The sequence below is a fragment of the Panulirus ornatus genome, chromosome 45, assembly GCF_036320965.1.
Source record: "Panulirus ornatus isolate Po-2019 chromosome 45, ASM3632096v1, whole genome shotgun sequence".
In the NCBI taxonomy this organism is placed as follows: domain Eukaryota; kingdom Metazoa; phylum Arthropoda; class Malacostraca; order Decapoda; family Palinuridae; genus Panulirus; species Panulirus ornatus.
In genome coordinates, this window is record NC_092268.1 from 9,725,767 (window position 1) to 9,739,865 (window position 14,099).

The window sequence follows — 14,099 nt, forward strand, 5'->3', positions numbered from 1 at the left end:
TGGGAATGAATAAGAGCAGACAGTGTGAATTGTGTGCATGTGTATATATGTATGTGTCTGTGTGTGTATATATATGTGTACATTGAGATGTATGGGTATGTATATTTGCATGTGTGGACGTGTATGTATATATACATGTGTATAGGGGTGGGTTGGGCCATTTCTTTCGTCTGTTTCCTTGCGCTACCTTGCAAACACGGGAGACAGTGACAAAGCAAAATAAATAGATAAATAAATAAATGTGCATATATGTATATATGTATGTGATGGGTGCGTCTTTCTGTTTTCTGGCGCTACCTCTCCAATGCAGTAAACAGCATCAAGTATGAAAGAAAAGTATCATATTTATTTATATTTCATTATACTTTGTCGCTGTCTCCCGCGTTAGCGAGGTAGTGCAAGGAAACAGACAAAAGAATGGCCCAACCCACCCACATACACATGTATATACATACACGTCCACACACGCACATTTACATGCCTATACATCTCAACGTACACATATATATACACACTCAGACATATACATATATACACATGTACATAATTCATACTTGCTGCCCTTATTCATTCCCATTGCCACCCTGCCACACGTGAAATGACAGCCACCTCCCCCTGCATGTGTGCAAGGTAGCGCTAGGAAAAGACAACAAGCACCACATTCGTTCACACTCAGTCTCTAGCTGTCATGTATAATGCACTGAAATCACAGCTCCCTTTCCACATCCAGGCCCCACAAAACTTTTCATGGCTTACCCCAGATGCTTCACATGCCCTAGTTCAATCCATTGACAGTACGTAGACCCAGGTATACCACATCGTTCCAATTAACTCTATTCCTTGCATGCCTTTCACCCTCCTGCATGTTCAGGCCCCGATCACTCAAAATCTTTTTCACTCCATCTTTCCACCTCCAATTTGGTCTCCCACTTCTCCTCGTTCCCTCCACCTCTGACACATATATCCTATTTGTCAATCTTTCCTCCCTCATTCTCTCCACGTGACCAAACCATTTCAAAACACCCTCTTCTGCTCTTTCAACCACACTCTTTTTATTACCACACATCTCTTACCCTTTCATTACTTACTCGATCAAACCACCTCACACCACATATTGTCCTCAAACATCTCATTTCCAGCACATCCACCCTCCTCTGCACAATTCTATCTGTAGCCCACACCTTACAATCACATAACATTCTTGGAACCACTATTCCTTAAAGCATACCCATTTTTGCTTTCCAAGATAAAGTTCTCGACTTCCACACATTTTTCAACGCTCCGAGAACTTTTGCCCCCTCCCCCACCCTATGATTCACTTCCGCTTCCATGGTTCCATCCACTGCCAGATCCACTCCCAGATATCTAAAACACTTCACTTCCTCCAGTTTTTCTCCATTCAAAATTAACTCCCAATTGACTTGTCCCTCAAACCTACTGTACCTAATAACCTTGCTCTTATTCACATTTAATCTCAGCTTTCTTCTTTCACACACTTTACCAAACTCAGTCACCAGCTTCTGCAGTTTCTCACCTGAATCAGCCACCAGCGCTGTATCGTCAGCGAACAACAACTGACTCACTTCTCAAGCTCTCTCATCCACAACAGACTGCATACTTGTCCCTCTTTCCAAAACTCTTGCATTCACCTCCCTAACAACCCCATCCATAAACAAATTAAACAACCATGGAGACATCACACACCCCTGCCACAAACCAACATTCACTGAGAAAAGTAAGAAAAGAAAAGTAATGATAATAAACTAAAGGCAGTGGTACTTCTCATTTAAGTTTGTAAGTTGTCAGCATGGTCCTGTTGCATGTTCACTCTCACATAATCAGTAACTTAAAAGATCAGTGTCGTAACATTAGACTTAATAGAGATATCCAACTCAGTTCTCTCTTTTTACTGAAGTTCCTCCTCTTATTTCTATGATTCTCTGTGAGGTTAGTCAACAAGTCTCATCTCAAAAGGATTAAGCTTTGTGGACCTTAGGAACAAGTGGTATACCACACATTTCCGTCTGTTAATAATCTGTAGATATAGCTGCCATTTCAAGTGTGGCTGGATGGCAGCGGGAATGGATAAAGACAGCAAGTATGAATATGTACTTGTGTATATATGTATATGTCTGCACATGTATATGTATGTATAGGTGTGCGAGAGAGAGAGGCTTTTGGATGTTAATGTGCTGAGAGGTGCAACTGGAGGGAAGCCTGATCATTATCTTGTGGAGGCGAAGGTGAAGATTTGTAGAGGTTTTCAGAAAAGAAGAGAGAATGTTGGGGTGAAGAGAGCGGTGAGAGTAAGTGAGCTTGGGAAGGAGACTTTTGTGAGGGAGTACCAGGAGAGACTGAGTACAGAATGGAAAAAGGTGAGAACAAAGGACATAAGGGGAATGGGGGAGGAATGGGATGTATTTAGGGAAGCAGTGATGGTTTATGCAAAAGATGCTTGTGCCATGAAAAGTGTGGGAGGTGGGCAGATTAGAAAGGGTAGTGAGTGGTGGGATGAAGAAGTAAGATTATTAGTGAAAGAGAAGAGAGAGGCATTTGGACGATATTTGCAGGGAAATAATGCAAATGACTGGGAGATGCATAAAAGATAGAGGCAGGAGGTCCAGAGAGAGGTGCAAGAGGTGAAAAAGAGGGCAAATGAGAGTTGGGGTGAGAGAGTATCATTAAATTTTAGGGAGAATAAAAAGATGTTTTGGAAGGAGGTAAATAAAGTGCATAAGACAAGGGAACAAATGGGAACTTCAGTGAAGGGGACTAATGGGGAGGTGATAACAAGTAGTGGTGATGTGAGAAGGAGGAGTGAGTATTTCGTAAGTTTGTTGAATGTGTTTGATGATAAAGTGGCAGATATAGGGAGTTTTGGTCGAGGTGGTGTGCAAAGTGAGAGGGTTAGGGAGAATGATTTGGTAAACAGAGAAGAGGTAGTAAAAGCTTTGCAGAAGATGAAAGCTGGCAAGGCAGCAGGTTTGGATGGTATTGCAGTGGAATTTGTTAAAAACGGGAGGTGAATATTGTTGACTGGTTGGTTAATTTATTTAATGTATGTATGACTCATGGTGAAGTGCCTGAGGATTGGTGGAATGCTTGAATAGTGCCATTGTACAAAGGCAAAGGGAATGAAAGTGAGTGCTCAAATTACAGAGGTATAAGTTTGTTGAGTATTCCTGGTAAATTATATGGGAGGGTATTGATTGAGAGGGTGAAGGCATGTACAGAGCATCAGATTGGGGAAGAGCAGTGTGGTTTCAGAAGTGGTAGAGAATGTGTGGATCAGGTGTTTGTTTTGAAGAATGTATGTGAGAAACACTTAGAAAAGCAAATGGATTTGTATGTAGCATTTATGGATCTGGAGAAGGCATATGATAGAGTTGATAGAGATGCTCTGTGGAAGGTATTAAAAATATATGGTGTGGGAGGCAAGTTGTTAGAAGCAGTGAAAAGTTTTTATCCAGGATGTAAAACATTTGTATGAGTTGGAAGAGAGGAAAGTGATTGGTTCTCAGTGAATGTTGGTTTGCGGCAGGTGTGCGTAATGTCTCCATGGTTGTTTAATTTGTTTATGGATGGGGTTCTTAGGGAGGTGAATGTAAGAGTATTGGAAAGAGGGGCAAGGATGCAGTCTGTTGTGGATGAGAGAGCTTGGAAAGTGAGTCAGTTGTTGTTCGCTGATGATACAGCGCTGGTGGCTGATTTCAAGTGAGACACTACAGAAGCTGGTGACTGAGTCTGGTAAAGTGTGTGAAAGAAGAAAGCTGAGAGTAAATGTGAATAAGAGCAAGATTATTAGGTACAGTAGGGTTGAGGGACAAGTCAATTTGGAGGTAAGTTTGAATGGAGAAAAACTGGAGGAAGTAAAGTGTTTTAGATATCTGGGAGTGGATTTGGCAGCGGTTGGAACCATGGAAGCGGAAGTGAATCATAGGGTGGGGGAGGGGGCGAAAGTTCTGGGAGCATTGAAAAATGTATGGAAGTCAAGAACATTATCTCGGAGAGCAAAAATGGGTATGTTTGAAGGAACAGTGGTTCCGACAATGTTATATGGTTGCGGGACGTGTGCTACAGATAGAGTTGTGTGGAGGAGGGTGGATGTGGTGGAAATGAGATGTTTGAGGACAATATGTGGTGTGAGGTGGTTTGATCGAGTAAGTAATGAAAGGGTAAGAGATGTATGGTAATAAAAAGAGTTTGGTTGAGAGAGCAGAAGAGGGTGTTTTGAAATGGTTTGGTCACATGGAGAGAATGAGTGAGGAAAGATTGACCAAGAGGATATATGTGTCGGAGGTGGAGGGAACGAGAAGTGGGAGACCAAATTGGAGGTGGAAAGATGGAGTGAAAAAGATTTTTTGTAATCGGGGCCTGAACATGCAGGAGGGTGAAAGGTGTGCAAGGAATAGAGTGAATTGGATCGATGTGTTATACCGGGGTCGACGTGCTGTCAGTGGATTGAACCAGGGCATGTGAAGCGTCTGGGGTAAACCATGGAAAGTTTTGTGGGGCCTGGATGTGGAAAGGGAGCTGTGGTTTTAGTGCATTATACATGACAGCTAGAGACTGAGTGTGAACGAATGTAGCCTTGTTGTCTTTTCCAAGCGCTACCTCACACACATAGGGGGGGAGGAGGTTGTCATTTTACGTGTGGTGGGGTGGCAACAGGAATGAATAAGGGCAGACAGTATGAATTATGTACATGTGTATATATGTATATGTCTGTGTGTGTATATATATATATGTATACGTCGAGATGTATAGGTATGTATATGTGCATGTGTGGACGTGTATGTATATACATGTGTATGTGGATGGGTTGGGCCATTCTTTTGTCTGTTTCCCTACGCTACCTCGCTAATGCAGGAGACAGGGACAAAGTATAATGAATGAATATAAATGTGCAAGTGTGAGCGTGTATGTATGTACATGTGTATGTGGGTGGGTTGGGCCATTCTCTCGTCTGTTTCCTTGGGCTTCCTCGCTAACGCGGGAGACAGCGACAAAGTATGATAGAAATGATATATTATATTGCTGCTTTTTGTTCATTTAAGCTTTTCTTCTTTTTTTTCCCACTATGCTCTTCCTTTCCATTTTCTTTAAGAGATAATCATCTTGCTTTTCACATATACTTCATATACCTGTCTTGATACTGATAGAGAACATATACTTCATGAATGTGATAGCAAAGTCAACATGCAAAATTATTCAAGATGATACAAACGTGTTTATGTATATTGCGCTACCTCGCTAACGCGGGAGACAGCGACAAAGTAATATAATAAAAAAAAAACATGTATATGAGTGGATGGGCCATTCTTCGTCTGTATTCTAGTGCTACCTCACTGACATGGGAAATAGTGATAATGTATAATAAATATTTATTTTATTTATTTTGCTTTGTCGCTGTCTCCCGCATTTGCGAGGTAGCGCAAGGAAACAGACGAAAGAAATGGCCCAACCCACCCCCATACACATGTATATACATATACGTCTACACATGCAAATATACATACCTATACATCTCAATGTACACATATATATATACACACAGACATATACATATATACACATGTACATACTTCATACTGTCTGCCTTCATTTATTCCCATCACCACACATGGAATAACATCCCCCTCCCCCCTCATGTGTGCGAGGTAGCACTAGGAAAAGACAACAAAGGCCCCATTCGTTCACACTCAGCCTTAGCTGTCATGTAATAATGCCTGAAACCACAGCTCCCTTTCCACATCCAGGCCCCACAGAACTTTCCATGGTTTACCCCAGACGCTTCACATGCCCTGATTCAATCCATTGACGGCATGTCAACCCCAGTATACCACATCGATCCAATTCACTCTATTCCTTGCCCGCCTTTCACCCTCCTGCATGTTCAAGCCCCGATCACTCAAAATCTTTTTCATTCTATCTTTCCACCTCCAGTTTGGTCTCCCACTTCTCCTCGTTCCCTCCACCTCCGACACATATATCCTCTTGGTCAATCTTTCCTCACTCATTCTCTCCATGTGTCCAAAGCCATTTCAAAACACCCTCTTCTGCTCTCTCAACCACACTCTTTTTATTTCCACACATCTCTCTTACCCTGTTATTACTTACTCGATCAAACCATCTCACACCACATATTGTCCTTAGACATCTCATTTCCAGCACATCCATCCTCCTCCGCACAACTCTATCCATAGCCCACGCCTCGCAACCATTCAACATTGTTGGAACCACTATTCCTTCAAACATACCCATTTTTCCTTTCCGAGATAATGTTCTCGACTTCCAAACATTCTTCAAGGCTCCCAGGATTTTTGCCCCCTCCCCCACCCTATGATTCACTTCCGCTTCCATGGTTCCATCCGCTGCCAGATCTACTCCCAGGATTTTTGCCCCCTCCCCCACCCTATGATTCACTTCCACTTCCATGGTTCCATCTGCTGCCAGATCTACTCCCAGATATCTAAAACACTCTACTTCCTCCAGTTTTTCTCCATTCAAACTTACCTCCCAATTGACTTGACCCTCGACCCTACTGTACCTAATAACCTTGCTCTTATTCACATTTACTCTTAACTTTCTTCTTTCACACACTTTACCAAACTCAGTCACCAGCTTCTGCAGTTTCTCACATGAATCAGCCACCAGCGCTGTATCATCAGCGAACAACAACTGACTCGCTTCCCAAGCTCTCTCATCCCCAACAGACTGCATACTTGCCCCTCTTTCCAAAACTCTTGCATTCACCTCCCTAACAACCCCATCCATAAACAAATTAAACAACCATGGAGACATCACACACCCCTGCCGCAAACTTACATTCACTGAGAACCAATCACTTTCCTCTCTTCCTACACGTACACATGCCTTATGTACATGTGTATATATGTATATGTCTGTGTGTATATATGTATATGTCTGTGTGTATATATATATATATATGTATACGTTGAGATGTATAGGTATGTATATGTGCATGTGTGGACGTGTATGTATATACATGTGTATGTGGGTGGGTTGGGCCATTCTTTTGTCTGTTTCCCTACGCTACCTTGCTAATGCAGGAGACAGCGACAAAGTATAATGAATGAATATAAATGTGCATGTGTGAGCGTGTATGTATATGCATGTATATGTGGGTGGATTGGGCCATTCTCTCGTCTGTTCCCTTGGGTTTCCTCGCTAACGCGGGAGACAGCGACAAAGTATGATAGAAATGATATATTATATTGCTGCTTTCTGTTCATTTAAGCTTTTCTTCTTTTTTTTTCTACTATGCTCTTCCTTTCCATTTTCTTTAAGAAATAATCATCTTGCTTTTCACATATACTTCACATACCTGTGTCTTGATACTGATAGAGAACATATACTTCATGATTGTGATAGCAAAGTCAACATGCAAAATTATTCAAGATGATACAAATGTGTTTATGTATATTGCGCTACCTCGCTTACGCGAGAGAGAGCGACAAAGTGTAATAATGAAAAAATAAATGTATATGAGTGGATGGGCCATTCTTCATCTGTTTTCTAGTGCTACCTCACTGACATGGGAAACAGTGATAATGTATAATATATAAGTAACAAATGTATGAGTTGGTAGGCAGTCACTGAACATGTTCTGCAGATTTTCATATCCTTACAGCGCTCACTAGAGGAAGAGATCACCTTTGAATCACTCAAGAAGGTGTTGACAGAGAGTCCTGAGCAGAAGAGGAAGATGGAAGAGGAACGTCGCAAGAAGATCACTGAAGCCTTCATGACAGAGTCTTTTGAAGCCCTCGTGGCAAAGATTCAGGCCAAGGTTAGTTATGGTGTACAGTTTATTCACATTACACCCTAGAAGACATATGGGAAGATGAAGGGCTTTATAATTTTTTTTTTCAATTTTTAGAGAATTAGGAGAAAGATACTTCCCGTGCATCTCCTGTGTGTTGTAAAAGTTGTCTAAGGAGAAGAAGCAGGGGCCTGGAAATCTCCACTTTTGTATTAACTTTTTAAAAGGAGAACAGGAGCCAAGTGAGGACTTTCCTTCAAATATTCTGTCATTTGTTATTAGTGCTACTCAGTGAGACAGGAAAAGATGAGCAGGTATTAAAAAAAGAAATTATCTTTGAAAGGTAGTGAGTCATTATCCCTTTGTAATCTGATGAATTTTGAGGGAAATGCAGGCAATACCAGGGTTCTTGTTTTTGAAAGAGATAGGAAGTCATACTTATATTTTCTTAATACGTTAAGGTAGTTGGAAGTGATGGTCATTAATGATGAGAGAGGAAACCCATTGTTTGAGAATAAAGTAATACCATGGAGAATGTGAGGTGTAGGTAGGGCATCCGATGTAGCTGTGGGAAACTATGGTACAGTTTTCAGGGTCTAGTTGTGGATAGGGAGCTGGTGTTTCATTACATGACACATGACAGCTAGAGAATGGACGTGAGTGAATGAGGCTTTTATCATGTGTTCTTGGTGGTGCCTCACTACTGCAGGAAACAGCAAAAAATGTATAAAAAAGTAGGGCTTTAATGCATGTGAAATTGTGAATATTCTCTTATATTTTATAATATTATTGTAATCTGAATGGAGGAGAATGAGAAGTTCTTAAATGAGTTCAGGCATTTGGGAATTCTGATCAGTAAAGATATTGGGAAATCTTTCATGTAAGAGTAGAATCATGCAACAGAGAAGAATTTAAGGAAGTGAGAGCTCTGGTGCAGGTGAAGATATGTATATTCTTTTGACACACAGTAATAACCCATTTTTTGTGTTCCAGCAACCAGATACTCTTCAGAATAAGCTGACTGAGATTTTCAGCCGGCTTCCCCCAACGTGTCCACCAGCACAACCAACTGCTGCGTTGTCCTGTGACACTGCTGCTGGGCTCACCTCCCCATCTTCAAACTACCAACTGCCGTATCCTGATATATATATCTATTAAGTCTCAAAGTTTTTCTTTATCTTTCGCTGTTTGATATAAGAAAGTGATAATCTGTACAAAATACTAAGAAGTTTCCGTATGTGATTGTAAATCACCTTAAGCTTAGTTGTCATCACACTCCATAGAATACACCCACTTGTTTTAGATCATGAGCAGCTATGTTGTAGAGTCTGTTGGAGACACATAGATCTGCTGTTTCTGTGTCATAAAAGTTGACAAGCAATCTCTGTAACTACTCTCAGAGCAAGTACGAATATGGCATCCTCCTTAGATGTGTGTGCCCTTTGATAGGTGTACCGATCACGTTAATATGTGTATAGCCAGTTAAGAGATCAAAGACAAGCATAAAGGACATCCATATCTAATTAGGAATTTACTACAGAAATACAGTTTCAATGTTTTCTACGTATGACCCTCATAATTATCACAATTTAGAGTTCATTTCTCTCACAGACTTTGATGAGGTAATTTTCTCAATAATCAATCATAAAGGAAAATTCACCATTATATATCACAAACCGTATATCACAATACATTGTTCTTGATCTTCAAAATTATTTACTGTTGTTAATATTTTGTAGTGACACAGAAATGGATCAGACTTCTGTATTAATATATATGAAGGTAGGTACTGTATTATATATATATATATGTTAGTCAGAAATGTGCATGGTATGTATATTTTCATTTTCACATGAGTGTGTATGACTGATCATGGATGTTTGAAATTCTTGTGTTGTATTTTTTATTATTACTATAATTGATTGCTGTTTCCTGCATCAGTGAGGTAGTGCCAGGAAACAGACAAAGAATGGCCCATCCACTCATATACACATATGTATATATATTCCTATGAGTCCATGGGGAAAATGAAACACGAGAAGTTCCCAAGTGCACTTTCGTGTAATAATCACATCATCAGGGGAGACACAAGAGAGAAATATAGCAGTCAGTTGATATACATCGAAGAGACGAAGCTAGGACGCCATTTGGTAAACATGTGCACTTAGGAACTTTTTGTGTTTCATTTTCCCCGTGGACTCATAGGAATATCTTGATCACGTGCAAAATTGTGATCCTTTCCAACATCTATATACATATTTATTATACTTGATCGCTGTTTCTCACATCAGCGAGGTAGCGCCAGAAAACAGATCAAGAATGGCCCATCCACTCATATACACATTTATATACATAAATAGCCATATACATACATATACATATCAACATACACAGACATATACATATATCCACATGTACATTTTCATACTTGCTTGCCTTCATCCATTCGTGGCGCTTCCCCCGCCCCACAGGAAACAGTATCACTACTCCTTGCTTCAGCAAGGTGGTGCCAGGAAAACAGACAAAAAATGCCACATTCGTTCACACTCAGTCTTTAGCTGTCATGTCTAATGCACCGAAATAGTGACTTCCTGTGCACATCCAGGCCACACAGATTTTCTATGGTATACCCTAGACATTTCACATTCCCTGGTTCAGTCCATTGACAGCACGTTGACCCCAGTATACCAGATCATTCCAATTCACTCTGTTCCTTGCACGCCTCTCACCCTCCTGTATGTTTAGGCCCCAATCACTCAAAATGTTTTTCACCCCATTCTTCCACTTCCATTTTGGTCTCCCACTTCTCCTTTTTCCCTCCAACTCTGACACATATATCTTCTTTGTCAATCTTTCCTCACTCATTCTCTCCATGTGACCAAACCATTTCAATACACCCTCTTCTGCTCTCTCAACCACACTTTTTATTTCCACACATCTTCCTTACCCTTTCATTACTTACTCGATCAAACCACCTCACACCACATATTGTCCTCAAACATTTCTTTCCAACACATCCACCCTCCTCCGTACAACTCTTTATTTAGCCCATGCCCTTAGAGAAAGGTTGGAGAAAGTGAAGTGTTTTAGATATCTGGGAGTGGACTTGGCAGTGAATGGAACCATGGAAGCAGAAGTGAGTCACAGGGTCGGGGAGGGGGCAAAGGTTTTAGGAGCAAAGAAGAATAAGTGACGTCAATAACTTTTTGGTGCAAAACAAGAACTGGCAATCTGCAGTCACAAGCAAGCTAATATAGGGATGTTTGTGCATGCAAAGGATGCTGCAGTGGAACAATGTGAACATCTCATCAACAACATTAATGCACTCAGCTGTGATGACAGTGTTTTTAACAGTCATGGTGTTAAGAAGCTTTGAATAGTTTACAGCAAAGACAATTCTGGTGCACCTCATTCATGAAACTGAAGTGGCTGTAGATCCTGTCAAGGCTGGTATACTTTCTCTCTTTCATACTGGTGCTACCTTGCTGAAGCAGGGGGTAGCAATTCTGTTTTCTTTGGGATGGGGCAGCGCCAGGAATGGATGAAGGCAAGAAATTATGAATTATGTACATGTGTGTATATGTCTGTGTATGCATATGTATATGTATGTATATATTGATATGTATATGTGTGTGTGTGAATGTATATATATATGTATATGCATGTATATGAGTGGATGGTCCATTCTTCATATGATTCCTGGTGCTACCTCACTGACGCAGGAAACGGCGATCAAGTATAATAGTAATAAAATTTTTATATGTATATATGATTATTGTTTACTGAATATGTGATTGGGGTTGATGAAGGCTCGGTAAGACTGTGATGGGGTTGACAGATTCAAAAGTGTAGGAATATCTAGTCTAGAATGTGCCTCCAGCAAGATCCTTGTAGAATTATTTACCTCATTTACATCAACGTATATCACAATAATGAATAATAATATTTTCACAAATACTTCACAAATAGCAAATTTGTAGATGAATGTCTTTATTTTTTAGTGTTTCAAGCTCATTTAGAAACTTATGTGGAAATGTTATCATAACATATTCCTTAGCAAACGTGTATTTCATGAACACTGAAGGGCACAATGTATTCTTACCACAACTGTTTACTTGTTTGTGTATTTAATAAATGTACCTACTAATTCATTTGGTTGTATTTGTCTTCAAAACTGTGAATAGATTTTTTGGGTCAGGAGTCATGAGTGAAGATGTTCCTTATGTAATGAACTACTTTGAGGTCACAGTTTCATGTATAGAATTAACTTCTGCACTTTTATGTATACCTGCAGCTCTTTATGAAGTTATCATTTGGTGAATGTGTCAAGGGAGCTGTTATTATGCAGTCATATGAAGCTCGTAGTTTTCCACTTCTTTATTCACTAGCTTGAATATATACCTTTGATGATGTTTGTGTTATGTTGCTTATTGCAAAATTTCTTCATTAGCAGTTTAAGTTAGGGGTTTTTCATAGGTTACCAAAGAAATAATCATAATGTATTGTGTATAAGATGTTTTAATTATCTTCATGGTGACGGTGGGGTTTTAAAGTGACAGATTACTTTAGCACATTTTTTTTTTTTTTTTTTTACAGAGCACTCTTGTTATGTAAAATTGCAGACTGAACTTAAACATGTTTTTATTATCCAAAGGTATCAAGTTTTGAAATGTATCGTATAGCCTACTATGGTATACATATGACTGTGTAGAACTTGCTGTTTATATAAATGGATTGTTAAGATTGTTAGATCACCATGATTAAAGTAAGTGAAGTTTACCTCTGTAAAAGACTTAGGGAAAATAGTGATGTATATGAAAGGGATAAATCAGTTTGATGACGACACAGTTGTTTAAAGTAAGGAATGACTGTTGTGATGGTTTAGCATATGGATATACTTCAATATGTGATTGTAGTGATATTGGTTGAGTCCTGAGTTGTTAGTATTGGAGGAAATGATAGTAAACAGATGCAATGTGGTGTGTAAGACAATGAAAGTTTAGATTGCAACATGGCTTTCCAGCATAGTTTTGGATATGATACTGGCAAAAAGAGAAGGTTAACTTTGTCAAGTATGATCTCTATGTTTCACTGACCTCATTTCTCAAATCACAGAGGAAGATGGATGTAGATTCTTCTAACTACATTTTGGTTACTGTATTTATCCATAAATAAGCTTGTTTTAATTGGTAGATGGCACCTGCTTGAGTTTAGTTCGTCTATTTAACATTGGGACCACTAACATTCTGAAACTGATGTTCTCTGTCCTCACATTATCCAGTTGAGCCATATTTCAAACAACTCAGCACGACATCCATCACTGCATAGAATCCCCTTAAAAATCAGATTATGAATTTATAAGTAATTAAGAAACAGAAAAGGGCATATGATGTATTTTTGAAATATTAGTACTTCTTTAAACAGTTTAGCAATATTTACAGTTTGTTTGGACCAATTACTGAAGCATTATTGCATTCAACTGCAAATGTCTTTCCTCTTTGTCATAAGCTGAATGTAAGATACTAGTTTAAGACCCTAGACAGCAAGCTCTTGTTCACACCAAATGAACACATTTTTGTTTTTAAGGTGGAGTTTATGCATTTGTTATGGAAATGAAGGAATTCACTCATTTCGAAAAAGGAGATAATATGGTTTCCAGATGCTGGTATTTAATACTATGCATGTGAAAATATACGTGTGTATGTGTGTAGATGTGTTCATGCATGTGTTTGTGTGTATATTATACATCAGTTCAAGGTAATGTACACTTAATTGTTAATTGTTGTAGCATGGTGAGCTGTGGAATAAAGGCAGATAAAACCACTGATATGCATTATTATCAATCATGATTTTGTCCTTGTACATGTGATAATGGCAATGTCTGGTGTGGATTATCATGCATGCATGGCAAAACACAAAGCTGCTCAGTGAAGCTGAGTATTTCTTTCTTTTATAATTTTGTCCCCCAACAGAGAGCCAGTTATAGCTATCATATGTATCCATATTTGAAGTTATGAAGAATGACTGGCAAAATCTGACTATGTAATGTTTATCATAGGTTGAAAGATTGGGTGTGAGAAAGAAAGAAAAGCTCCCAGGTGTTTGTTGACTTTGCTGGCAAAGTAGAAAGATTATGGTAAGAGGAAAAGACAAAAGGTGGAAGAGAATTCCACAGCTTCTCTGTTTAGGGAATGGATGTACCATGATGGTCAGTCCTTGTGTGGCGAGTGTCCACATGTAGACTATGGGAAAGGACACTTGTTTGTAATGTATGAGGACTCGCCCCTTGTAATAGTTTATGACTATTGATGAA

The 14,099-nt window shown here is 39.4% G+C and overlaps 1 protein-coding gene across 1 annotated transcript in view; it reads left to right on the forward strand.

The window, feature by feature from the left end:
• The window catches only part of stmA (Protein EFR3 homolog stmA), a 106,213-nt gene extending 92,608 nt beyond the window's left edge, over positions 1-13,605 (forward strand). Inside the window, exons 19-20 of the mRNA XM_071688237.1 lie at positions 7,655-7,813; positions 8,780-13,605. Coding sequence (XP_071544338.1) covers positions 7,655-7,813; positions 8,780-8,944 — 324 coding nt within the window. The 3' untranslated portion in view covers positions 8,945-13,605. The remainder of the gene's footprint in view (positions 1-7,654; positions 7,814-8,779) is intronic.
• The last annotated feature ends 494 nt before the right edge of the window (positions 13,606-14,099 follow it).